At 34.2% G+C, this 25,767-nt stretch overlaps 3 protein-coding genes across 7 annotated transcripts in view; 2 read left to right on the forward strand and 1 right to left on the reverse strand.

Annotated features, from left to right (window-relative positions):
• Window positions 1-6,013: 6,013 nt before the first annotated feature.
• LOC11442770 (hypersensitive-induced reaction 1 protein) lies at window positions 6,014-9,828 on the forward strand. 5 transcript variants are annotated; one of them, XM_039833501.1, is made up of 6 exons: window positions 6,014-6,133; window positions 7,269-7,475; window positions 7,761-7,881; window positions 7,989-8,080; window positions 8,156-8,252; window positions 8,940-9,828. In XM_039833501.1, the coding sequence occupies exons 2-6, from the start codon at window positions 7,287-7,289 to the stop codon at window positions 9,299-9,301; spliced, it is 861 nt and encodes a 286-aa protein (XP_039689435.1). In that variant the 5' UTR covers window positions 6,014-6,133; window positions 7,269-7,286; the 3' UTR covers window positions 9,302-9,828. The 5 variants fall into 5 exon arrangements, with proteins under 5 accessions (XP_039689435.1, XP_039689434.1, XP_039689433.1 ...); XM_039833500.1 differs by having other exon boundaries at window positions 6,023-6,133; window positions 7,277-7,475; XM_039833499.1 differs by having other exon boundaries at window positions 6,070-6,169; window positions 7,277-7,475.
• Window positions 6,454-25,767, forward strand: part of LOC11439638 (hypersensitive-induced reaction 1 protein) — a 32,114-nt gene continuing 12,800 nt past the window's right edge. The window contains exon 1 of the mRNA XM_024781059.2: window positions 6,454-6,529. The gene's annotated coding sequence lies outside the window, so the exon portion shown is untranslated. The remainder of the gene's footprint in view (window positions 6,530-25,767) is intronic.
• Window positions 19,724-24,088, reverse strand: LOC11438079 (F-box/kelch-repeat protein At3g23880). Its single transcript, XM_024781054.2, has 3 exons — window positions 22,887-24,088; window positions 21,491-21,565; window positions 19,724-20,061 (listed from the first exon to the last, which is right to left on the reverse strand). Exons 1-3 carry the CDS (start codon window positions 24,047-24,049, stop codon window positions 20,052-20,054), a joined length of 1,248 nt encoding a protein of 415 aa, XP_024636822.1. The 5' UTR covers window positions 24,050-24,088; the 3' UTR covers window positions 19,724-20,051.

Genomic DNA, 25,767 nt, shown 5'->3' on the forward strand with positions numbered 1-25,767 from the left:
GAGGAAGCTTATGGATTGGTTAGAGATCAATTTTATCACACCGCAACATTTATTGATGCACTTTGACTGTTGGAGTGAGGCTTGTAATTCTAAGCGTCTCTTGAAAGCGTTTTGGTTAATTTGGCACGCGGTGGTTTGGTCAATTTGGAAAGAAAGGAATGCTAGGATTTTTAAAAATCAAGCTAAGCATTTTGATGAGGTACTGGATGAGATCAAGGCGCTTTCTTGGTATTGGGCGATGAGCAGATTACGGATACCCTCGTGCCTTTTTTACGAGTGGACATTGAATCCAAAGGAGTGTCTCAATAGGCGCTAATGGAGGGCGTTGCTTGCTGTGTCGGCAGAGTTTGTTTTTGGAGCTGTCAGCTGGCGCCTTTCTGTTTTGCTCCGTTTTCTGCTGGATATCAGCAGTTTTTTCTGTTTCGTATTTTTTTCCCTAGGTGCGGTTGCTTGTTGCTAGCTCCTAAGGGTTTTTTTTGCTGTAATACTGGCCTTTTTGCTCTTCTTGTACAAGGCTAATTCTAATATATATGTTGTTTCAAAAAAAAAATATATACAACAAAACACTCTCTATTTATGGTTTTTTTGTTTTTTTTGGTTTCTCAATCTTCATCTTCTTCCTTATGAGTTTTTTACACCCGGCGGAACCGACCCTATCAATCCGAACCTGCAAAAAACCGAAAAAAAATAGTTCAATTAGAGTCTGCTCCCATAACCCGTGGGTTGGTTCAGATTGGGGTTTGAACCCCGACCCTAAGCCCAGCCCTACCGTTAACATTTTGACTGTCTCCGCATAAACGGCGAAACACTTTTGAGAATAATATAAGTGGTTGTCAATGACTATGATATCATAACTCAATCATGAAATAAAATTTAAGAACGAAATTTGTAGAATGAATGAAAAGAGAAGAATGAAAATTTTGAAGGACTGTTTATAGCCATAAAACATGGGAAATGTTAACCGGTCCTCCGGGGCACGGGTTAAGGCTTTTGAATAGTAACTTATCATGAAAATATGTGTAATCAATGCATCGGAAATCGAAATATTTGACTTTATTATAAAATAGTTTCTTCTTTTGAAATCCTTAAAGAATGCCCCGGGGGCACTCGTTAACAAGACCCATAAAACATTTCTAGATTGTAATTAAAGTCAAATGAAACATTTATAATGTTTAAGGGGGGTGTATTGAATCAAGATTTCAAGAGATTTTAAAAGACTTTTTAATGATAAAAAAATCTTGTGGTATTCAATCAAGACTTTTATAAAACATAAATAAATCTTATGGTATTCAATCAAGACTTTTTATTCAAGACAACCAAATCCCATAGTATTCAATTAAGATTTGTACCAACTTTTAAAATGTCTATTGGTATTCAAAAATCTGCAGATTTTAATGAATTCTTTTATAGAATGAATTTTATAAGACTTTTTAGTTAAAAATACACATGACATGCTCATTCAAGAATCTCACATAAAATCTTGAAACTTTTTGAGACATTCATAAGTTTTCTCATACCCCACAATCATAGCCTCTACTTGACTGTGTTGAATGTGCACGTTCCGGTCAAGAAAAATGGTTTTGTCCACGTTACATACTAATAGTTGTGCTTGAAGGATTCATGTAATTAGGTTGGAGTTTTTTGTTTGTTTTGGAGATTGATATATTCGTTGGAGATGTACACATATTCATTTATGTTTGTTGTGTTTGTTTTTGAGACTGATGTCCTCCCCTTGAGTAACTTGAGAAAATATTAAGGAAAATCAAATTAAAATCTTCTTTTACCGGTGGCAAATATTGTTATTATTGTTATCAGTTTCTTGTTTGTAACCCATATACAGGTTATTCTGTTTTCTAATTTATCATAATTATTTGGTTTTTTAACAGATATCTTTTGTTGTTATTATTCTACCTTACACTAACAGGACAATCTTCTGTTATTTTGTTAACCAACAATTATTATTAATATTATTATTTGATTATTTTTAGTAACTTATTATTATTATTATTATTATTAGTGAGTTCCATATTACAATTTCATTCACTGTAATAATGAATTTTTCTTAAGAATCATACAATCCTTTCAAATCTTTAAAGTTTATGTTATAAATCCATTCAAATCCTGATTAAAAATCTTGATTGTAAAAAGTCTTTAAAATAAAGTCTATCAAAATCCCACAAAATCAACACAATCACACAAAGTCTTTTCAAATCTTTTAAGATTTTTTTTTTCCCAAAACAATCTTTCAATATCTCAATCCAATCCAATGAAAATTTTGAAGGACTGTTTATAGCCATAAAACATGGGAAATGTTAACCAGTGCCTGCGGGGCACTGATTAAGGCCTTTGAATAGTAACTTATCATGAAAATATGTGTAATTAATGCATCGGAAATTGAAATATTTGATTTTATTATAAAATAGTTTCTTCTTTTGGAATCTTTAAAGAGTGCCCTCGTTAACAAGACACATAAAACATTTCTAGATTGTAATTAGAGTCAAATGAAAGATTTATAATGTTTAAAATTCAATAACACACCACAAGTCGTATAAACCTTGCATTTAATGTTATAGACGTTTTAGGCTTAATTGGATTATATGTTCCGAATTCATTCCTAATGAATTTTTAATTATATGATTTCGAACTAGTCCTAGACTAACTTGAAGTTTGGAGGGTGTGAGAGGGTTCAGAAAACAGAAAATTTAATTTCAACGACATACATCAAGATAACAGTTTAAAAAACATAACAAATTCAATAACATAACTTCACAACGTAAAATAACACAATGAAACACACAAAATGATAATGGATCGGTCAAACTAAAATCTTCATTGGTATATACATGCAAGCCTTGCTTTTTTCGTAGGTACTGGATTATATCAAACTTTTCTGAATATCTTCGAAATATATGACCAATGAAGCATCTAATTCGATCAGTCTTTTAGAATTGTATTGATCAAATATCGAGAACAAGGTTCTTGAGTCATCATTGTTCCTGAGTTTTATCTGGGTGAATTAGACGTTTTTAGTTGAGCTGGTCGATGAACAACAATACTTACCACTGTCCACTCTTTTTGTGGCTATATGGTCGAGTCGACGGTAGATTTGGTCTGATTGATCATTCGAGTCAAACAACATGACATCAACTTAATCCCTAAAAAGATTGGGTTTCCCCTCGCTATAGTAAACTGCAACTAACTTGATGTTAAGATCTATAGTTAAAAAAATTATAAAATTAATATGGGAGATGCCACGTGCATAAAAAAGCAAAACATATATTTTTTAAATTTGAATTGAGATTAATTAATTAAATTTATTTAAAAATATATAATAAAATTAAAGTATAAATTCAAAAATGGTTAAATATAATGAAAATTCATGCGTCTGTTGTTTAAATCTTTATTCAAAAACATCAAACGAGCCTCTCAATAAATAAGGTCCAAAATGTGATATTATCGTTTCTTTTACTAAAAATATTAAGGAAAATTATACATGGGTGCGTTTGATTTGCTAAAAAATGAAGGACAGGACAGAACAACTCCAGTTATCCAGTTTTTGATTTGTAAAACTGTTTCAGGTACAGGACAAACTGGAGGCAAGAGACAGGACAAAAACTGATATTTTTGTCCCTCAGCAAACCACAACACAACTTTTTGTCCCATGTACAAGTTGTCTAAAATATCAAAATAGCATTTTGTCCCCCAAAAATCGTATAAAACAAAATTATTCAATGTCATCAAAATTTGTCATGTGTTGTTCTCCCTTGTATTGTACTGTTCTTTCTTGTACTGTTCTGTACTGTACTTGCCGTTTTGCAAATCAAACGCACCCAGATCTATCAAAAGTGTTAGATAATATCCTTAAAAAAAATTGTTGGACAATAAGATTGGACTTATGTTATTCACCTCTTTATGTTTGTAAGTTAGTATTTTGTCAAAAAAAAAAATGTTTGTAAGTTAGTAGTCCAATAAATTTTAAAAAAATGCTAGTAACATTCTATTTTTAACAATTACTCTCTTATTACGTGATACACATTGCTTAACTGTGGGATACATATGACTTCCACCAATACGAAAGTGGGAACAAATTGATTTCGAATTTGCTTCTCGCCACGTTTTGGAATTTGCCGCTTTTATTTTGGTTTGGGTACAAGTTAATTATGAAAAATAGTTTGCAATATTTAAATTCATTAGGCGTTGAGACGGGAAAAATAGGTTTTTAGGGACAAACCGGTAAAATTCAAGTTGAAATTTTGTTAGTATAGTTTTGAATGAGACTTTAAGAGAAAAAATAATTGTTAAAATGTTTGATTGATTGTAAATGAAGCACAAAGGTAGAGGATAATCTAATACTTTAATCTTGCGACAATACCCTCCCCTTCAAACATTTTTGTCTCCAAGTGTGAACAATCATAAGTGCCATGTTTACGAGGTCAGGGTTTTCGTTTGGGTATAGAATTGGAGGACATGAAATCGACCTCTATCAACCATTTTCATGTATAAAACAGCCGCAACAAGATGTAACACCTCCTTTGATTTAAAGTAAATTAAATAAAAACAAATAAATTAAAATATAATTTTAGAAATTCTTTGACATAATCTCCTTAGAAAAGTCACTATTTTGTATTTCGTCAAAATTTCGTGCCAAGTAACAGTTTTGTAATTGATAATAAAGACTTATAAATCACCACATTGGACTTACAGACAATTGCTAGAGGAGAATACGGTGATTTTATTCTTTTGACATTTACAACAACTCATTTTATACAAAAATAAATAACCCTGAAGTAAATTTGTTCTTTTAATTTGCAAAAGATTTATAAATGACAAAGGAGGCATTACACAATGATACATACACAATTTTTAAATCCAAATAAAAATGAAAGTCCCTCAAAATACATACAAATACAAATAAATAAATACAAAGAAAATATCAATTCAGACAGGCTAAACAACTTAATCTTCAAATTCTCCCGCCAAAAGTCGACATGGTTTCAGCATCAGCTCTCCAATCTTCGTAGCCAGCTACTACCATAAAATTAAGTAACAAAGATTATACAATCATTAACATAACTTAAATCACCTGCAAGAGTAATTCATTATTGATCCACAAAAGCAATTAATTGTCAACAACCAAAATACAGAGAAGATGAGAATAACACCTCAAACTGAGTAGAAAGTTAGCTTGAATTATAAGTTAAGTAGCTGATGAACGGTAAGAGTTAAAAAAGACATAGTATTTTTGGTATTAATCGCCACCAATATTATTAATTATAAATCGTATATTTCATTGACATAAACATATATTCCATCCGTTTTAAAATGAGTGTCATTTTAGTAAAAAAAAATTAAAAATGAACGTCACTTTCAGTTTTCAATGCAATAAAAAAAAATTCTTTTCAATTATACCCAACAATTAATACTATATACACTACTTTCAAAATATTATATTGTCTTTAATGAAAAATAAACTAATAGCCGATTATGATAATTTGGTAAAATAACATATATCTTTCTTTTAATTAATGCATTTCTAAATATGTGTATAAAAATCTTAAACGATATTTATTTTGAAACGAATAGATAGTAGTAGGTAGGATGAATTTGTTTACATTTTCATATTAATTTACACTAGGTAAAATTATTTCCGTTGTTGCTCTTAATTTTAGGTAAGAGTCTAACTTGTTAAGCCATAGATAGTACATGCTACCATTGGGGAGAAAAATAATGAGATGGTCGTAGAGAAGAGAGCTCCATTAAGCACATTCGCTCAAACCAATACCATGTCCATCAACCCAATCCAATTTAGGTGACTCATGTAAAATGTTCCCATAGTCATAGATTAGTTGGAACGAACATTGCAGAAACCATATTTAAATCTCAAATTTTCTATTTATTTAAGTTGAATTTATTATAGAAAAGGCTCGAGTAAGCATATTAATTTCATTCCATTTCTTGAGGGGTAAAATCCACTAGTCTTATCCAATGTAATCCATGTTTTTTTGACAAAACGACAAATCAATCACTTTTCAAGTTGCTTTTTATTGACCCCACCCACAGCTTCCCTTGTGAACCGACATACAAACAATTCTTCTGTTGTTTTGCAAAAAGACCAAAACCGAACAACGAACTGGTAAGTAATGCTTCTTCATCTTTCCCTTGCAACAACGTACGTGTTTTCTTTTCCTTTCTTTTTTATTTTCCACTTCAAAATTCAAATGCATCATCTGAATTTCGGCGAAATGCAATAGTTATTTCTCAACTTGCCTTTTTATTTTTTTTAATATTTTCCACTATCCGGCTGATGAATTGATCAAAGAGAATCTGTAGTTTGTAGTTAGTTCCGACTCTAAATATATAATTATATATGTTTATGTCAATGGAATATAACATTAATAATTAATGGTTGCGATTATTATCAAGAATATAATTTCATTTTTCTACTTTTAGCAGCATTAGTGACCTACTTAGCTTATAATTTAAGCTAACTGTGGAAGAAAGAACTCTTCCAAGTCAGGTTTAATTTGAGGTGACAATTCTCATGATTTTCCCTGTATTTTCTTGTATCATTAAAAAAATATATATATCTTTTTTGTGAATCAATATATAGAATTTGTTTTCACGATCATACATCCTTCCTAAAGATACACTTTATAGCTTCACGGGACGCGATAATTTAAGTGGTATAAGATATGTTAAGTATTGTATCATTTTAGATTGTTCAATAATCTTTTATGCTGTGAATTTTGTGATCTAGGAAAAAAATTCTGATAATGCTTTTGATTTGCAAATTTATTTTCTTGATGAAACTGTGGCCTTTTGTTTCTTTCAAATGAGTTATTCAGCTGGTAACACAATATGTTAGGTATGTTTTATTGTCGAGTCCAATTGTTTTACGATTGTCCCTCTTAGCTAGTGTTTTCTTTACATCAAATTCTGCCATGAAGAATATTGTTTTTGATAATCTTTCAGTATTTCAACTCTATAGCAGAGGTTTCTAACATTTTTATTGGCATGAAAATTTGATTTCTCTCTTGTTGAGGACTATGTCGTGATATGTTTCGATATATTTGTACTGTTTGTTTTACCATTGCTATGTGTCTGAGACTTGGAGGTTTACTAGGATTGCATGAAGTCTTCTGTCTAATGTCTAAACGCGGCTGCTTTAAATGTGTTTATTCGGAATGATTTGAAATTCTTGCATGATATATAATTCTCATCCGCATACTTTGTATTCTGTATTGATGATGTGCTGATATATTTTGAAGCATTGCAGTGAAAAGAAAATGGGGAATCTTGTGTGTTGTGTGCAAGTTGATCAATCTCAAGTGGCTATGAAAGAAGGTTTTGGAAAATTTGAAAAGGTGCTTCAGCCGGGATGCCATTGCATGCCATGGTTCCTTGGAAAAAGAATTGCTGGTCATCTCTCTCTTCGGGTACAACAATTGGATATCAAATGTGAGACCAAGACAAAGGTTCGTTACGGTCTCAAACATCAATTAAACCAAGTGTTCATGTCATTCCATGCTTACCAATAACATAAATACTTTCTTTTTGGCTAGGATTTGTTTTTAGTTGTCATCCTGGTGCTATGTTAATTTGATTCCTTTGTGTTTTCTTAAATATGGTTATCTCTTTTACTAGTATCAGGCCACTTTCAATACTTCATAATTATATGTATGCATAACAAGACACTTTGTGCATTTTCCTCACATTTTTCCATTGAATCAGTGTTGATTTGTTTTAATATTTGCTTGCAGGATAACGTCTTTGTCAATGTTGTTGCTTCTATTCAATACCGGGCCTTGGCAGACAAGGCGAATGATGCATTTTACAAACTTAGCAACACAAGAAACCAAATTCAAGCTTATGTTTTTGATGGTATAAACTATAAACCATAACCCTGCTTAGCAGTACATACACATGCAATAAGTGGTTTAAAAATATGAAAATTATCTACTAAAGTAAAATTTATATTCTCACTGCAGTAATTAGGGCAAGTGTTCCAAAACTCAACTTGGATGATACTTTTGAGCAGAAAAATGAAATTGCAAAAGCTGTGGAAGAAGAACTTGAGAAGGTTCTTTTTTGTTACGAATATTATTTATTGATATGGTGAACTGTGGATTTATGTAACTTTGAATCATCTCAACAGGCTATGTCAGCTTATGGATATGAAATTGTTCAAACACTGATTACTGATATAGAGCCAGATGTCCATGTGAAGCGGGCTATGAATGAAATCAATGCAGGTATTTTTTTTAAGACTGAGATGTCCCCACAGAATTGTTTATGTGAATTAAACTTATATGTTCAGTTTGCTTTTTAATTTATCTTATTCCCCAAAGAGCACTGCTAAAGGGCACGACCATATATTGGCACAACATTGCACGATTGTGTGCGTGGCTTCACTTAATTTGTTTAAATCAATTTTTAATTAAAATGATTTTTTAAAATTGGAAGAGTGTATTGCAGAATACACTGGTCATGTGTATTGCACGACAGCAAGTGTCGTGCGGCTAAGCATTTTCCTTCCCCAAAAGAGGTCAATCAGTTTTTAAGAATATCTTGTAAAAAAAAGTGTTTGAGAATGCCTACCCTTTTCCTCACGGTTCGTCATGCATGTATTGAAAACTATGAGAGGATGCTTTTAATATACAAGCTCTTATTATTAAGTATGCGATCGTAAATCTATTTTTATTAATTGCAAACATTACTTGGGCATTCCCTTTGGTTTGTTTTGCTTCTTCGGGGTCCAATAGACAGTCATGCTATGATATGGATCATATAATTCATATTATCTTCATTATATGAGCTAAACCTTGTTTGACTTATAACTTTTGTCTCAAATGATTAATTTGTGGTTTGGAATATGCCAAATATCTCCTTTATTCCCAAATTGCCATATTTTCTTATACTGTTTTCTGTCTTGTGATCAGCTGCAAGAATGAGGTTGGCAGCTAAAGAGAAGGCTGAAGCAGAGAAAATCTTGCAAATTAAGCGAGCCGAGGGTGAGGCTGAGTCTAAATATCTCTCTGGGTTGGGTATTGCTCGCCAGCGTCAAGCGATTGTGGATGGTTTGAGAGACAGTGTGATTGGATTTTCAGTTAATGTACCAGGGACGACTGCAAAAGATGTCATGGATATGGTCCTTGTCACTCAATACTTTGACACTATGAAAGAAATTGGTGCTGCCTCCAAGTCTTCTGCTGTGTTCATTCCACATGGACCTGGTGCTGTTCGTGATGTAGCTAGCCAAATTCGTGATGGACTTCTCCAGGGTTCTCTATCTCATCAGTAACTTCTACTCCTCCTGCTTCATATCTGATTTATGTGGGGGTGTGGTGATTTTATAGTGCTTGTGGTTGTAACGCTTCAGTATGTTATATTATTTAGTACACTGGAAAGTTGATCCTCCAAATATTTCGGCATCGGTATATCAGTCTTGCAAAAAATAAATGTCATTAAGTTAATCCTTCAATGATTTAAAACAAGGGTCATTGGGGCACTGGTTAAGGAAGCCAAAAGAAGAAATTAAAAATAAAAAGATATTTTTTATACTTTTAATGCATTGATTACAGAACTTCCAATGCAAATATTACTATATTTGCTTCCTTAACCAATGTCCGGGGGCATCGATTAACATTTTCCTTAAAACAATTATCACATTTTCTCGAGGAAAATGGTGATGCCAATTAAAATTTGGTAAATGTTGTGTGTTTTAAATGGATTTATTGATGATAAATTCTTTGGAGGATGATTTAAAGGAATTACTCTTGTTTTATACTTCCAGTTTGCAACTCTTAATATAGATATGAGTTTTCTACATTATAATTGCTGCATAACTAGACTTTCAATATCCTTGTATACACACGTTTTCTACATTGTGAAAGTTGAATTCATTTGACTTTTTATATACCGTTTGATGCATAACTAGATTTTTTTTTTTTTTTTTTTATAACTTTTTACATCGTGAAAGTTAAGGACTATGGTTTTCTACCCACTTTTTTGTTCAAAAGAAAAATGCTTGTTTCTGTCTCCAATAAATAAATGAAAAATAAAAATACCGAGATGAGGTTACGTTACAATTTTGTCCCTGGGAGTCAGGGTTCTTTTTAATTGAAAAACAGAAACCTAAGAAAAGAAGTAGCATCAAACTGCTAGTAAATAAATGGCTTAATACATGCTTTGGTCCCTTAACTTATTTTTTGATTTTATTTTGGTCCCCAAACTTTAAAACGTCTCAAATTGGTCCCTTATGTATTCTATCGTTACTTATCTTGGTCCTTTCCATTAATTTTTAACCATAAATATCTAAAGTGGACCAATATTATATGTGGTCCACCATAGATCTTCTATTTTAACCCTTTGATCTTTTTTCTAAAATAATAACTGTTTGATCATGCAGATATATTTTATCTAACAATGAATCACCAACAACAAATTTTTCCCTTTTTTTATCTTCTCCTTTTTCTCCTTCATCATCTTCAACCATGTTTATACAAACACAAAAAAACAACACACAAACCCAAACAAAAAAAAAATTATCATCACCCCTCTTCTCCTTCTAGTTCCATTAGTTCATTTTCACTTCACATTTCTCTTCACTGAAATTTCAATCGCACCCATAAAATCAACCCATAATTTCACTTCACATTTCTTCTTCTTTTGCAAAATCAACCCATAAAATCAATTAAATATTTAAATTACTTTTTCATCCATCTTCCATGCTTAATTTAATATCACAGTTTCCAGAAGGAAAAAAAAACCACTATTTTCTCTTTGAATTCACATCAATAATATCATATTTCAATCTGGATTCAGACTTAAAAGGAAGAATTGAAGTGAGAGTATCCAGAACCAACCTCGTTTGTTCACCATAGATCTGAAGTGAATCGAAAATTGCAATTGAACGTGTTCGTTTGTGTGGGAGGCAGTAAGGAGGTGGACGATGGTGGTTCAATTGCTGGTGTAACGCCCTAGTTATTTATTTAATTAATTTGGATTATGTGGAGTATATATACTTTTATATATGATGTTTGGTGATTTATGCGGAGTATATATATATATATATTTATATGTATGTGATTTTGAGTGTTTTATGTGGTGTATTATTTTATTATATAGTTTATTTAATAATAATTAGAATAAGTATGAAATATTAATTATTTTGGAGGTTGGGGAGTTATTTAATACTTATTAAAATTAATGGGGAGTTAAGTGAAAATATAGGGAGTTAAGTAAAGGGAAGTTAGGAAAAGAAAGATTAGAAGCAGTTGTACGTAAGAACTGACAGTTTGGGAGAAAGGAGAGAAGAGCAAGTAGAACTCAAGGAATCTTTTGTGCTGTGCAATTTTCTGCAATTTCTAAGGTAAGGGTGAGGTTTACTTCAAGAATGTAGTTATTAAATTCTGATTTTGTGTTTAACAGAGTTTTGGTGAGAATTGGGGAAATTGGATTTTTATGATGAAATGATGAATTTGAAGTTGTAAGTGTGAATTTGGTGTTAGAAATAGGTTCTAAGTGCATACAGAAAGTTAATTTGTATATGTAAACTGATTTGGGGAGTGATTGGAAGAAAAATGGGATTTTTGGGTAAAACCAGTTTTCTGCCCGTACTGATGTTCATCGCTCGCCTCGCGAGCATTCATGTCTCGCCTCGCGAGTAAGCAACATCATCACTCGCCTCACGAGCAGTCCAACTCGCCATGGCGAGCAAGCCTGGATAAAACTTGATTTTTGAAAAGTTGTTATAAGATGTTTTGGGGATGGTTTAAGGTACCTAGATGATATTAATGATGAATGGTGAAAGTTTTAGGTTAAAAAGATGAATAGGGAACTTAGAATTTGGATTTGAGTGAGAAAATGTCATTTTTCCCGAGAGCACCTGATTTTCACTCGCCTCGAGTTCGCCTTGAACTCGCCATGGCGAGCTAGTGTTTTGTGAACTCGCCATGGCGAGCAGATGTGCTCGCGAGGCGAGCTGCACAGTTTCCTGAGTAGTTGGTGGTGGCTCAATGTCGTGTCTAGGGCTCTGATACGTGGGATGGGAACTGTTATTTATATTATTGTTGTTTCTTTTCCATGTATCGAATTTTGGAACTTGTTGATGTGGAGCCTTATTGTCTTTTGAATAATGTTGTTGAATTAAGCTAAGGCCTTTAATGCCGTAGACTGTTGTTGGATTTGAAAATTATTTCGCTGCTATGTTTTCATTTTTATTAAGTGGTTTAATTAAATAGTTTTATATGTTATTTAAGAATTTTGATATTGCAATGTAGCATACCCGTTTCTGGTGAATTACTCTGATGATTATTTATTATTTATTTGCTTTTGGGTAACGGGGTGTTACAATTTGATATCAGAGCAGGTTGGTCCGTCCGGCCAAGTAGTAGAGTCGTGTTGAGCCACCTAGGATAGAGTGTCAACTTTAATGTTGCTTTTTGTTGTTGTTCTGAGTTGTTGTTTGTCGTGTAGAATCTCGAGATGACTGGAAGTAGTGATGCTGCCCTTGTTGCTGCGCTTGAGGCTGTAGCTCAAGCTGTTCAACAGCAACCTAAGGTTGAGACTGGTAACGATGGAACCAGGATGCTAGAGACTTTCTTGAGGAATCATCCACCAACTTTCAAGGGTAGGTATGATCCTGACGGTGCTCAGAAGTGGCTGAAGGAGATTGAAAGGATATTCAGGGTCATGCAGTGTTCTGAGGTTCAAAAGGTGCGGTTTGGGACGCACATGCTAGCTGAAGAGGCCGATGATTGGTGGATTAGTCTGTTGCTTGTGTTGGAACAGGATGATGTTGTGGTAACCTGGGCCATGTTCAGGAAGGAGTTTCTGGGCAGGTATTTTCCAGAGGATGTCAGAGGTAAGAAAGACATTGAATTTCTGGAGTTGAAACAGGGTGACATGTCTGTCACAGAGTATGCTGCAAAGTTTGTAGAGCTTGCCACATTCTACCCTCATTACAGTGCGGAGACAGCTGAGTTCTCCAAGTGTATCAAGTTTGAGAATGGGTTGAGGGCTGACATCAAGAGAGCCATTGGATATCAGCAGATCAGAGTCTTCTCTGAGTTGGTTAACAGGTGTAGAATCTATGAAGAAGACACCAAAGCTCATTACAAGATAATGAGTGAGAGGAGGGGTAAGGGACAACAGAATCGTCCTAAGCCTTACAGTGCTCCTGCGGACAAAGGAAAGCAGAAGATGGGTCATGATAGGAGGCCCAAGAGGAGAGATGCTCCTGTTGAGATTGTTTGCTACAAGTGTGGTGAGAAAGGCCACAAGAGTAATGTTTGTGGAAGAGATGATAGGAAGTGCTTCAGGTGTGGTCAGAAGGGTCACAGTTTAGCTGAATGCAAGCGTGGGGATATTGTCTGTTACAATTGCAATGGAGAATGTCATATTAGTTCACAGTGTCCTGAACCGAAGAAGACTAGAACTGGTGGAAAGGTGTTTGCTTTGAATGGTACGCAGACTCCTAATGAGGACCGACTTATCAGAGGTACTTGTTTCTTTAATAGTACTCCTTTAATTGCTATTATAGATACTGGTGCTACTCATTGTTTTATTGCTATTGAATGTGCATATAAGTTGGGTTTGGATGTATCTGATATGAAAGGGGAAATGGTTGTTGAAACTCCAGCTAAGGGTTCAGTAACCACTTCTCTTGTTTGTCTGCGGTGTCCTATATCTATGTTTGGTAGAGATTTTGTGATTGATTTAGTTTGTCTGCCGTTGACGGGTATGGATGTTATCTTTGGTATGAATTGGTTAGAGTTTAATCGAGTCCATATCAACTGCTATAATAAGACGGTGCATTTCTCTTCTGCTGAAGAAGAAGGTGAAGTTGAGCTTCTGTCTACGAAACAGATGAAACAGTTTGAAAGTGATGGAATTCTGATGTATTCTCTAATGGCACAATTGTCGTTAGAAAATCAAGCTGTGATTGATGGGTTACCTGTAGTGAATGAATTTCCGGAAGTGTTTCCTGATGAGATTCCTGATGTGCCACCAGAGAGGGAAGTTGAATTTTCAATTGACCTTGTTCCAGGAACTAAGCCGGTGTCGATGGCACCGTACCATATGTCAGCTTCTGAGTTAGCTGAGTTGAAGAAACAGTTGGAGGACCTGTTAGATAAGAAGTTTGTAAGACTCAGTGTTTCACCTTGGGGAGCACCGGTGTTGTTGGTCAAGAAGAAGGATGGTAGTATGAGACTGTGTATAGATTACCGTCAGTTGAACAAGGTTACGATCAAGAACAGATATCCGCTCCCTAGAATTGACGACTTGATGGATCAGTTGGTTGGTGCTAAGATTTTCAGTAAGATTGATTTGAGGTCAGGTTATCATCAGATAAAGGTGAAGGATGAAGATATGCAGAAGACGGCCTTTAGGACACGTTATGGTCATTACGAGTACAAAGTGATGCCTTTCGGTGTTACTAACGCGCCTGGTGTATTTATGGAGTACATGAATCGAATCTTCCATGCTTTTCTGGATAAGTTTGTTGTGGTGTTTATTGACGATATTTTAATCTATTCCAAGAATGAGGAGGAGCATGCAGAGCATCTGAGAATTGTGTTGCAAGTGTTGAAGGAAAAGAGGTTGTATGCAAAGTTGTCGAAATGTGAGTTCTGGCTAAGTGAAGTGAGCTTTCTGGATCACATTATTTCTGGTAGTGGTATTGCAGTGGATCCTTCAAAGGTTGATGCAGTATCACAATGGGAGACTCCGAAGTCGGTAACTGAGATCAGAAGTTTTCTGGGTTTGGCTGGTTATTACCGCAGGTTCATAGAAGGGTTTTCGAAATTGGCTCTTCCGTTGACACAGTTGACCTGTAAGGGTAAATCTTTTGTGTGGGATGCTCAGTGTGAGAGTAGTTTCAATGAATTGAAGCGAAGATTGACAACTGCTCCTGTTTTGATTTTGCCTAAACCAGAAGAACCGTTTGTTGTGTACTGTGATGCATCTAAGCTGGGCTTGGGTGGTGTTCTGATGCAAGATGGTAAGGTGGTAGCGTATGCTTCTAGGCAATTGCGTGTTCATGAGAAGAATTATCCTACACATGACCTGGAGTTAGCTGCGGTGGTTTTTGTTTTGAAAATTTGAAGGCATTATTTGTACGGTTCCAGATTTGAGGTGTTCAGTGATCATAAAAGTTTGAAGTATTTATTTGACCAGAAGGAACTGAACATGAGACAGAGGAGGTGGTTAGAGTTACTGAAAGATTATGATTTTGGCTTGAATTACCATCCTGGTAAGGCCAACGTTGTTGCTGATGCTTTGAGCAAGAAAACTTTGCATATGTCTGCTTTAATGGTAAAGGAATTTGAATTGTTAGAACAGTTCAGAGACATGAGTCTTGTCTGTGAATTGTCATCTCAGAGTATACAGTTGGGAATGTTGAAAATTGATAGCGACTTCTTGAACAGTATCCGAGAAGCTCAGAAAGTGGATTTGAAGTTTGTTGATTTGATGACTTCAGGTAATGATACCGAGGATAGTGATTTTAAGGTTGATGATCAGGGTGTGCTGAGGTTCAGAGGTAGAGTTTGTATTCCTGATAATGAAGAGTTGAAGAAGTTGATTCTTGAGGAGAGTCACAAGAGTAGGTTGAGTATTCACCCGGGGGCTACAAAAATGTACCATGATTTGAAGAAACTGTTTTGGTGGTCCGGTTTGAAAAGGGATGTTGCTCAGTTCTTTTATGCCTGTTTGATCTGTCAGAAGTCCAAGGCTGAGCATCAGAAGCCTGCGGGGTTGTTGACACCGTTAGATGTACCGGAGTGGAAGTGGGATAGTATCTCTATGGATTTTGTGACGAGTTTACCGAACACTCCGAGAGGGCATGACGCTATTTGGGTTGTTGTCGACCGGTTGACAAAGTCGGCACACTTCATTCCTATCAATATCAATTATCCGGTAGCGCAGTTAGCAGAGATTTATATTCACAGTGTGGTGAAACTTCATGGTGTTCCGTCGAGTATTGTGTCGGATAGAGATCCGAGGTTCACTTCTAGGTTCTGGAAGAGTTTACAGGACGCCTTGGGTTCAAAGTTGAGGTTGAGTTCGGCTTATCATCCTCAAACAGATGGTCAGTCGAAGAGGACGATTCAATCGTTGGAAGATTTGTTGAGAGTGTGTGTGCTTGAACAAGGTGGAGCTTGGGACAGTCTCTTGTCTTTGATTGAGTTTACTTATAACAACAGCTATCACTCGAGTATTGGTATGGCACCGTTCGAAGCCTTGTATGGTCGGAGGTGTAGGACTCCTTTATGCTGGTTTGAGTCGGGTGAGAGTGTTGTGTTGGGACCGGACTTGGTTCATGAGACTACTGAGAAAGTCAGGTTGATAAGAGAAAAGATGAAAGCTTCGCAGAGTCGACAGAAGAGTTACCGTGACAAGCGGAGAAAGGATCTTGAGTTTCAGGAGGGTGATCATGTTTTTCTGAGGGTTACTCCTTTGACGGGTGTTGGTCGTGCGCTGAAGTCGAGAAAGTTGACTCCTAAGTTCATTGGTCCGTATCAGATTTCAGAGAGAGTTGGAACAGTGGCATATAGAGTTGGTTTGCCACCACATCTTTCGAACTTGCACGATGTGTTTCATGTTTCTCAGCTTCGGAAGTATGTTGCGGATCCTTCTCATGTGATTCCAAGGGATGATGTGCAGATTAGGGACAACCTGACTGTGGAGACTATGCCGTTGAGGATTGATGACAGAAAGGTGAAGTCCTTGAGAGGTAAAGAGATACCTCTTGTGAGAGTCGTTTGGGGTGGAGCGACTGGTGAAAGTTTGACTTGGAAGCTGGAGAGTAGGATGCGGGAGTCGTATCCGGAGTTGTTTGCTTGAGGTAAGATTTCAAGGACGAAATTCTGTGATTTGGGGAGAGTTGTAACGCCCTAGTTATTTATTTAATTAATTTGGATTATGTGGAGTATATATACTTTTATATATGATGTTTGGTGATTTATGCGGAGTATATATATATATATATATTTATATGTATGTGATTTTGAGTGTTTTATGTGGTGTATTATTTTATTATATAGTTTATTTAATAATAATTAGAATAAGTATGAAATATTAATTATTTTGGAGGTTGGGGAGTTATTTAATACTTATTAAAATTAATGGGGAGTTAAGTGAAAATATAGGGAGTTAAGTAAAGGGAAGTTAGGAAAAGAAAGATTAGAAGCAGTTGTACGTAAGAACTGGCAGTTTGGGAGAAAGGAGAGAAGAGCAAGTAGAACTCAATGAATCTTTTGTGCTGTTCAATTTTCTGCAATTTCTAAGGTAAGGGTGAGGTTTACTTCAAGAATGTAGTTATTAAATTCTGATTTTGTGTTTAACAGAGTTTTGGTGAGAATTGGGGAAATTGGGTTTTTATGATGAAATGATGAAATGATGAATTTGAAGTTGTAAGTGTGAATTTGGTGTTAGAAATAGGTTCTAAGTGCATACAGAAAGTTAATTTGTATCTGTAAACTGATTTAGGGAGTGATTAGAAGAAAAATGGGATTTTTGGGTAAAACCAGTTTTCTGCCCGTACTGATGTTCATCGCTCGCCTCGCGAGCATTCATGTCTCGCCTCGTGAGTGAGCAACATCATCACTCGCCTCGCGAGCAGTCCAACTCGCCATGGCGAGCAAGCCTGGATAAAACTTGATTTTTGAAAAGTTGTTATAAGATGTTTTGGGGATGGTTTAAGGTATCTAGATGATATTAATGATGAATGGTGAAAGTTTTAGGTTAAAAAGATGAATAGGGAACTTAGAATTTGGATTTGAGTGAGAAAATGTCATTTTTCCCGAGAGCACCTGATTTTCACTCGCCTCGAGTTCGCCTTGAACTCGCCATGGCGAGCTAGTGTTTTGTGAACTCGCCATGGCGAGCAGATGTGCTCGCGAGGCGAGCTGCACAGTTTCCTGAGTAGTTGGTGGTGGCTCAATGTCGTGTCTAGGGCTCTGATACGTGGGATGGGAACTGTTATTTATATTATTGTTGTTTCTTTTCCATGCATCGAATTTTGGAACTTGTTGATGTGGAGCCTTATTGTCTTTTGAATAATGTTGTTGAATTAAGCTAAGGCCTTTAATGCCGTAGACTGTTGTTGGATTAGAAAATTATTCCGCTGCTATGTTTTCATTTTTATTAAGTGGTTTAATTAAATAGTTTCATATGTTATTTAAGAATTTTGATATTGCAATGTAGCATATCCGTTTCTGGTGAATTACTCTGATGATTATTTATTATTTATTTACTTTTGGGTAACGGGGTGTTACAGCTGAGGGGGTTCTGTCATGGTGAAAATGAGACAAGGAGAATGAGTGTTGTTGTGTTGCATATGTTTGGATTTGGAAATGGGAGAAGAGAAGAAGATAACGTGTATCTGTTCAACCATCTCAATCCTTCTTTTTTTTTTTTAATTTTAGTTCCGCTGCTATTTTAGGTTGTGTTCTTCCATCCATTTTCTTTTTCAATGAAGGAAGAAATCAATGAATTGTTGTGTTTCAATTCTAGATTTTTTTTGGTAGTTGGATTCAATTAATTTTAGATTTTAGTGAAGGATTCAATCAAATTTTTTTTTTTTTAGTGGGTTTGTTTGTTTAAATTTTGCTGGGTTTATATGAACATAATTTTTATGATGATGAAGTTCAAGAGGAAAAACAAGGAAGGAGAAAAATAAAAGGAAAAAAAGTTAGATACAGGTGGTTCACTGTTATACACGGTGGACCTGCAATCAAACGACTATAATCATATTAAAAATATTATACATTAAAAAACTAATAGAGATGACCAAATAGATAACGATATAATACATAAGGGATCAATTTGAGACATTTTAAAGTTAATGGACCAAAATAAAATCCAAAAATAAGTTAAGGGACCAAAGGATGTATTAAGCCTAAATAAATCTAAGAAAAGAAAATAAGTCTTAAACATGTAGGAGTGATTAATATCTAATACTAGTAATGTTGTTGGATATTGAAGAAGTTATATCCAATTTGTGTCATTGTTTGAAAGTCTCTATCAAAACCCTTTGTGGAATGAGAGCACCTGCATTGCCGGAATTGTCAAATCGAGCCTTTAACAATGTATGTTTGCATGCAACTCGAGAAAGAGAAGAAATAAGAAGAGAATTTATAAGGATAAATTGAAAAGTAAATTACACTCCCCTCCCATCAAAGATATTTGAATTACACTTCTCTCCCCTCTTATGTTAAAATATACATTCTCCTCCCTTGAAAAATAAAATTTATAATCCCCTTCCTTATAAGATGCTTGAATGAGTATAAAATAACCATGCTTTATTGTCTTTAATAATTTTTTACATATTTTATTTTATTTTTGGCTGTTTCATATTTATATTAGGGTTTAAAACTACATATTAATGAAATTATGAATAAAAAATAGCAAAAAATATGTATTTAATTTTTTATTATATTAAAATAGACCCGCAATACTATTTTTTTTTAAGTGTGTTAGATTATTATTATTTTTCTAGATTGTTAGAAATAAAAACTATATATTGAGGGAGTAAAGTGTAGATTTTAACATAAGGGGGGAGGGAAATGTAATTCAAGCTTCTCTAAGGGGAGGGGAGAGGAGTGAAATTTTTTCTAATATATTTTGAATAAGAGGGGAGGGGAGTGTATATTTTAACATAAAAGGGGAGGGGAGCGTAATTCAAGCAACTTTGAGGGGAGGAGAGTGTAATTTACTCTAAATTGAATAGTGTGAATTGTCTGCATATTCCATTTTCCTTGAAGGCTATAAGTAAGCAATTTGGTTGCAATGAATTTCCCAATCATTGCCACAATCTAAGAAATTTGCTAGCTAACTATTGTCGACAATATCCTTAGAAGGGAATAGAAGGGCTTAAAGATTTACAGAAAATAGCATAATTAAAATTAATCTAGAAGGTATTCTGTCACACAGTGGTGACAGCAGTTTCTTTGAGTGACAAGCTATGTTTCACCTGTGACGCAATGACAGTCTTGGTTAAGGAGTTCCCTTCATGATAAAATGTCACTTTTAGAGTGTAAGAGCTATCATGAATGCCTGCATAACACCAAACTTTAGCATGAGTGAATGTACAAACAGGAGCAGAACACTAAGCAGTAACGATTGAACTATCAAGTTAGTTTAAAGATTATGTGAGAAAAACGTATTGGTGTGAAACGTATATAGTCCCAGAATGTATTGAACTTAAAAACACCCCCTAGTGTATCTTGTGTATATAAATTTATGGACTAAATTGACCAATGAAGAAACGTATTCGAGGATTAAACTAACTAAAGACACATTTGACGACCAAATTGACTAACAAAAGATACATTTGCATTTAGGAACTATAATCATAGCTCGTAGCACATTGAAGAATTAAAATGATTGTTTACCGTATCAATAATTGGGAGTAAATAGGCAACCCCACCCACCCAAATTGTAAATTCTTGCAAATACTCCCCTCAAATTTGAGAAAAGGCAAAAACCCCTTAAAAATGTTAAATGTTGGTCAATTTGTCCTCTCTATTAGTCAACATGACGTGGTCGTTGACCTTCTACGTTGCATTATCACGTGGTCTGACATGTAATGCCACATTATAGAGGGATAATAAATCAATAAATCTTTGAAATAAAAAAATGCTAATACAAATAAAAGGTCAACAAAAAAAAACGGAAAAGAAGCAAAGATGCTTGATATATTAAACTAATCTTATGCCTTCACTTAACCCAAATAACCTATATTTTAAGCTTCTAAATCTCTCGGCAAGTTAATGTTAACAAAAATAGGCAAAAAAAACAAAAAAAAAAATCTCAATCCCACATCAAAATTTGAAGGAAAGACACGACACAAGTTGGTGGGCCGGCTGACCCCGCCCTGTTTTTTCAGGGCACTAAACGAGACATGCCAACAAGAGGGGACAAGTTCAGCACAACTCGACAAAAAAAGCGGGCTAAACAGGTCAGCCCGACTGATCGGACCCGTTTTGCCGCACCTGCCTCTAGATGCTACTAAGCTATGAACATCAAGAATCTCATCATAGCAGGTGTTATTAGCAATTGCAGCCTGCTCAAACTAAAACGGATGATAATAATACGTTAAAAACTATATATTGTGCTACACTTGACAAACTAATGAACTCCCGACACATGATTTGCAGATGACTTCTAGAACGGTAAAATTCATGATTTAATTCTAATAACCACGTGGAACTACAAAACTATCAACACAACAATAATTTTCAGAAGTTCATCGTAGCTGCATGTTAATAAATCATAAAAAGGTCTACATTGGGGTTACAAAAATCAATAAGGGCAAACCATAATGCAATCATTGTCATTAATAGTATAAATTGCAATTAGAAATGGACACCAACATATATTTTCAAAAATAAAGAAAGATTAAAGATACACCTTCAGCACCACGGTATACACAGCTCAATAAACTTTTACAAAACAAGCTTTGGGCCGTCTCTCTAGTTCATACCTTACATGCTTTGGACTTTCGGATCCTAGTTTTTGCTTCCTTTTTCTTTTGTTTTTCTTTTGACTGTGTTTTAGCCTACACAAAACAAAAAGTAACTGTCCAAAATCAAAGATGAAATTTAAATATGAAAGTTTAAAATAAAACATGAAAATATGATGCAATTTTGTACATAAAAATAAATTTAAATATAAAAAAAAATACAAAATGAACAAACAACACCAAAACATTATCTTATCACTAAGTGGGATCGGATACATAGATAAAACGACACCAAAATGTTCTATCATATATCATATTTTACCCAACTCGTTAATCTCTAGATTTTTCTTGATAGTTTCTAATATAGTTTTTCGAGGTCTTCTTCTGCCTCTAGTGATTTGACTACTATACATCTGATCTACTCTCCTTCCTAGAGAATATACATGTCTTTTCTCTATATGCTCAGACCACCAAAGCCGAGTTCTCACCATATTTGCTAGATAGGCACTACCCCAACTCTCTCTAATATTGTCACTTCTAATACTATCTTGTCTAGTATTACCGCATATCCAACGCAACATTCTCATCTCCTCAATGCTTATTTTAATCTCGTGTTGATTCTCTATTGAAAATGAACGTTATTATTTATAATTTCAAACCAACTTGCAATTGATTGAGTAATCTTTTTCAAGAAGCCAAATCAAAATATTCATAAGAGAAAAAAAGTTGCACTTGTGCAAAAAAAGTACAGAAGATGAGCTACTAATAATTGTGACAGCAACAAAAATGAGTTATGTGGCTGGAGCCAAGTTTGGTCTGTGGTTGGAGCTTGTTAACTTCTCTACTCAATACTAAATCTACAAAAACCAGCACCTTAGCAAAGTATGAGATCCCCATCCAAGATACTACAACAACCCCTAACTATCATTTCTTGGTCCTTTAGTACCAAATGTCCACACCCTACTTCAAGCAAGTAATTATGCACCAGTCTATTAAACCATCTAAGTTGTTCTTCAGTTGCAGAATCAAAGCAAATCTACCACCTAGCATCTCATTATTAACTTAGCCGTATTGTTGAAGAAAGACTTAGTTTTTCTAATAAATTGATTTTTTTTTTTTTTTGAGGGAAGTTTTTCTAATAAATTGATTGAGATGTAGATAATTTGAAATTGTAACGATATGCATGCATAAACTATTAAAACATACAGAGACAAAGAAACTACAGCAATGCAAAATAGATTGTTATGTCCATTGTTTGTTTGTTCATGTTAAGTAAAAGAAGAACTAATATGTTACAAGTTATTCTACTACAATACAATACAACACAACATACTTTCCTCTGGAAAAGATTAGAAAGAAGATCACACTACAAACATTAATATAAAACTAAAAGATAACAATAGAATATATGAATTACCAGTGTGGTGATACCAGACTCTCGTTGTAAATATGTAGATAACGTGCAAATTGACCAGAAATTGTAGTACAATAATCTAAGCCACCATCATTATTCAAGTTATATACGCTGAGTTTAGAATGCTGAGGTCTCATCAAGAGAACTCCGTGTTCCGAAATGAACAAGGCATCGGATAAACAATAAGGACCAGGTGATGTTAACTTATCCTGTGGGATGATCATCAGTTTAGTCCATGACTCAACAACTCCATACTCTTTCATCATCCACACAACCCAATGAGTTTTGTTAGAGTGATCGAAAGATACGTAAATACGGTTACTTGAAACGTACAACACAGTATTCTTGTCACCATAATCTTGAGGCAGCGACATCTCCCCATACGTTTCCTTCTCAATATCAAAGAAAACTATCACCTTTTTACTAACTATCCAATTTAAATTGCCGCTCACAAATTTCCCAACCCCTAACCGACCAAGATCACACCGCGACGGATCACATGGGAACTTTTGAATAGTTGTCCAATCTTTTCCCCCAAATGTATAAATTAAGGTCTTAGTTTCATCCAAATTATAGCAATTTTGCACAACTGCTAGGACCTTGTACCTGTCGTTAACTTGATCATAGCCAAAGCCACGATATAGGAACCTCTTACTATCAAAACTATCAAAAGCAATAATGGTTGGAGATGGTTTGGATTTCAATTTGATAGAAGGATTCCACAAAGTAAATTGATAGAAATCACTCAAACAAAGCAACCCATTGCATGAACCTATGATTGTCATTGATGTGGTGTGTATCATTTCAAAGTCAGCGGGTTCAACACGGTGGGCTGATGGGTTATCCAACAGTGGTTTTAAAGGATAAGATACGAGATTGCACTTTGCAATACTGACAAAGACAGAGACCAATTGTGGATAAGCGGTTGAGATCGAAACGTGTTTCTTTGCGAATTGGGGATCTGAGATTAACGTTTTCCAGAGTTTGCAAACGCACCTGAATTGAAGGAGGGATCTCACCGGAAGTCGAAGGAGTATCTCAACGATGATTTCTTCCGGCATGTCGGCGGTGATTTCCGACACCGATTGAGTAAAAACGGTGACGTTTTGAGAGTGTTGTCGTAGACGTCTCCTTGTCTTTGAACGATTATCACAAAATGTTATCATGTTTTTTTGTTTGATCGAATCGAATAAAATAAACAAATGTAAGTCGTCCAAATTTATACTAAAATGCTTAGACTATTAGTTTTTTCCTCTCTATGTATTACAAAAATATCCTTTAAATTACGTAATCTGGATTCTATTTTAATCCTTTAAAAACGTATTCGAGGATTAAACTAACTAATGACATATTTGAGAATCAAATTAATTAACAAAAGACATATTTACATTTAGGAACTATAGTCATAGCTCGTACCACATTGAAGAATTAAAATGATTGTTTACCTTATCAATAATTAGAGTAAATAGACAACCCTACCCACCCAAATTGTAAATTCTTGCAAATCACCTCAAATTTGAGAAAAGGAAAAAACCCTTAAAATTGTTAAATGTTGGTCAATTTGTCCCCTCTATTAGTCAACATGACTTGGGTCCCTGTGAACTTAACTTTCAGTTGGTAAGGACAATGCATAATATATTCAAATTTTAAGGTTCGTACCCCGAACACCACCAAAAAAGTCAACATGATGTGGTCGTTGACCTTCTATGTTGCATTGTCACGTGGTCTGACATGTAATGCCATGTTATAGAGGGTATTTTATTTTTTTTAATTTGGATTTTTTTAACCGTAACATTATAGGCAAATACCCTCATAAAATTTTACGCTTATGTGCAAAATGCCTTTTAAAATTGATAATAATTAAACAAGTTGGCCCATGTAACGTAATAAACAATCTTTTTTCCACTTGTTTTTGTTCTTTCTTGAATCTTGCTTTGATACAATGTGAAAGTGCAAAATATCTATCTATAGTGTATATGAATGAAATACACTTCCAATTATACCCTTAAACAAATTTATTTGTAAGAATGTTATATTATTCGTATCTTCGAAAAAATAAGAATTTATATTATATTTGTTATATCGTTAGTGTCAAAATTTGATAAAATTTATTGTTCGTAATTTATACGTATTAGCAAAAAAAAAAAAGACAGACGAAAATAGAGTGTATTTCTCAACGCTAATATTTAATAATGATTTAAATGTAATTGGCCATTAAACTACAAAATTAAGAAAATTATGAGTTTAATAGGTTAATTAAAGAATTTTGGTGACTGTTGATTAACTTTCATATATTATTATTAGCATATGAAATTAGTTTTTTCTCCTCCCTCATTTTTATGTACTGTTTTAGTTTTGTTTATTTTTTTTATATTTGTAAACAAACTCTTCGGTCACTCTTTAAGGACCATAAGTAGGAAAATATTTATAAAAATATATGTAATTATTGCATTGGAAATCGAAATATTTAATTTTTTTAAAAGATAATTATTTGTTTTAGTATGCTTAAAGTGTGTTCTAACAAGACTCTTTCTTTTATTCGCAAACAAATTGGGAAATCAAAATCATCGGTGACTTTTTTGACTTTTTGGTTTTATGATTATTTTGGTTTTTTTTTTTTTAAATATTAAAATTAAATTGACTTTTTATTTGCCGACAATTAAACACGTAAAATTGAGAAGATTATGCATGAATTGTTTTGTTCTTAAAAATGTATGTATTTTTTTATTTGCAAACAAATTCTTCCATTACTTTTGTGATTTTTTTTGTTTTTTTCTTTGCAAACAAATTGGTAATAGACCCATCGTCACTTTTGTGACTTTTTAGCCGTGTGATTTTTCGTTTTTTTTTTTTTTTTATAAATAACAAACTGACTTTTTTATTT

The sequence above is a fragment of the Medicago truncatula genome, chromosome 4 (assembly GCF_003473485.1).
Source record: "Medicago truncatula cultivar Jemalong A17 chromosome 4, MtrunA17r5.0-ANR, whole genome shotgun sequence".
Taxonomy (NCBI): domain Eukaryota; kingdom Viridiplantae; phylum Streptophyta; class Magnoliopsida; order Fabales; family Fabaceae; genus Medicago; species Medicago truncatula.

What these genes read in the sequence shown, in the direction of transcription:
- LOC11438079 (XM_024781054.2), bottom strand. Translation starts at nt 24,049, where the DNA reads ATGATAACATTTTGTGATAATCGTTCAAAGACAAGGAGACGTCTACGA. An exon ending in AGTCTGGTATCACCACACTG is followed by an intron (nt 21,566 to 22,886) that starts GTAATTCATATA and finishes TGTTTTGTGTAG; the next exon opens with GCTAAAACACAGTCAAAAGA.
- LOC11442770 (XM_039833499.1), top strand. Translation starts at nt 6,141, where the DNA reads ATGCTTCTTCATCTTTCCCTTGCAACAAC. An exon ending in TCAAGCTTATGTTTTTGATG is followed by an intron (nt 7,882 to 7,988) that starts GTATAAACTATA and finishes TTCTCACTGCAG; the next exon opens with TAATTAGGGCAAGTGTTCCA. An exon ending in TATGAATGAAATCAATGCAG is followed by an intron (nt 8,253 to 8,939) that starts GTATTTTTTTTA and finishes TCTTGTGATCAG; the next exon opens with CTGCAAGAATGAGGTTGGCA.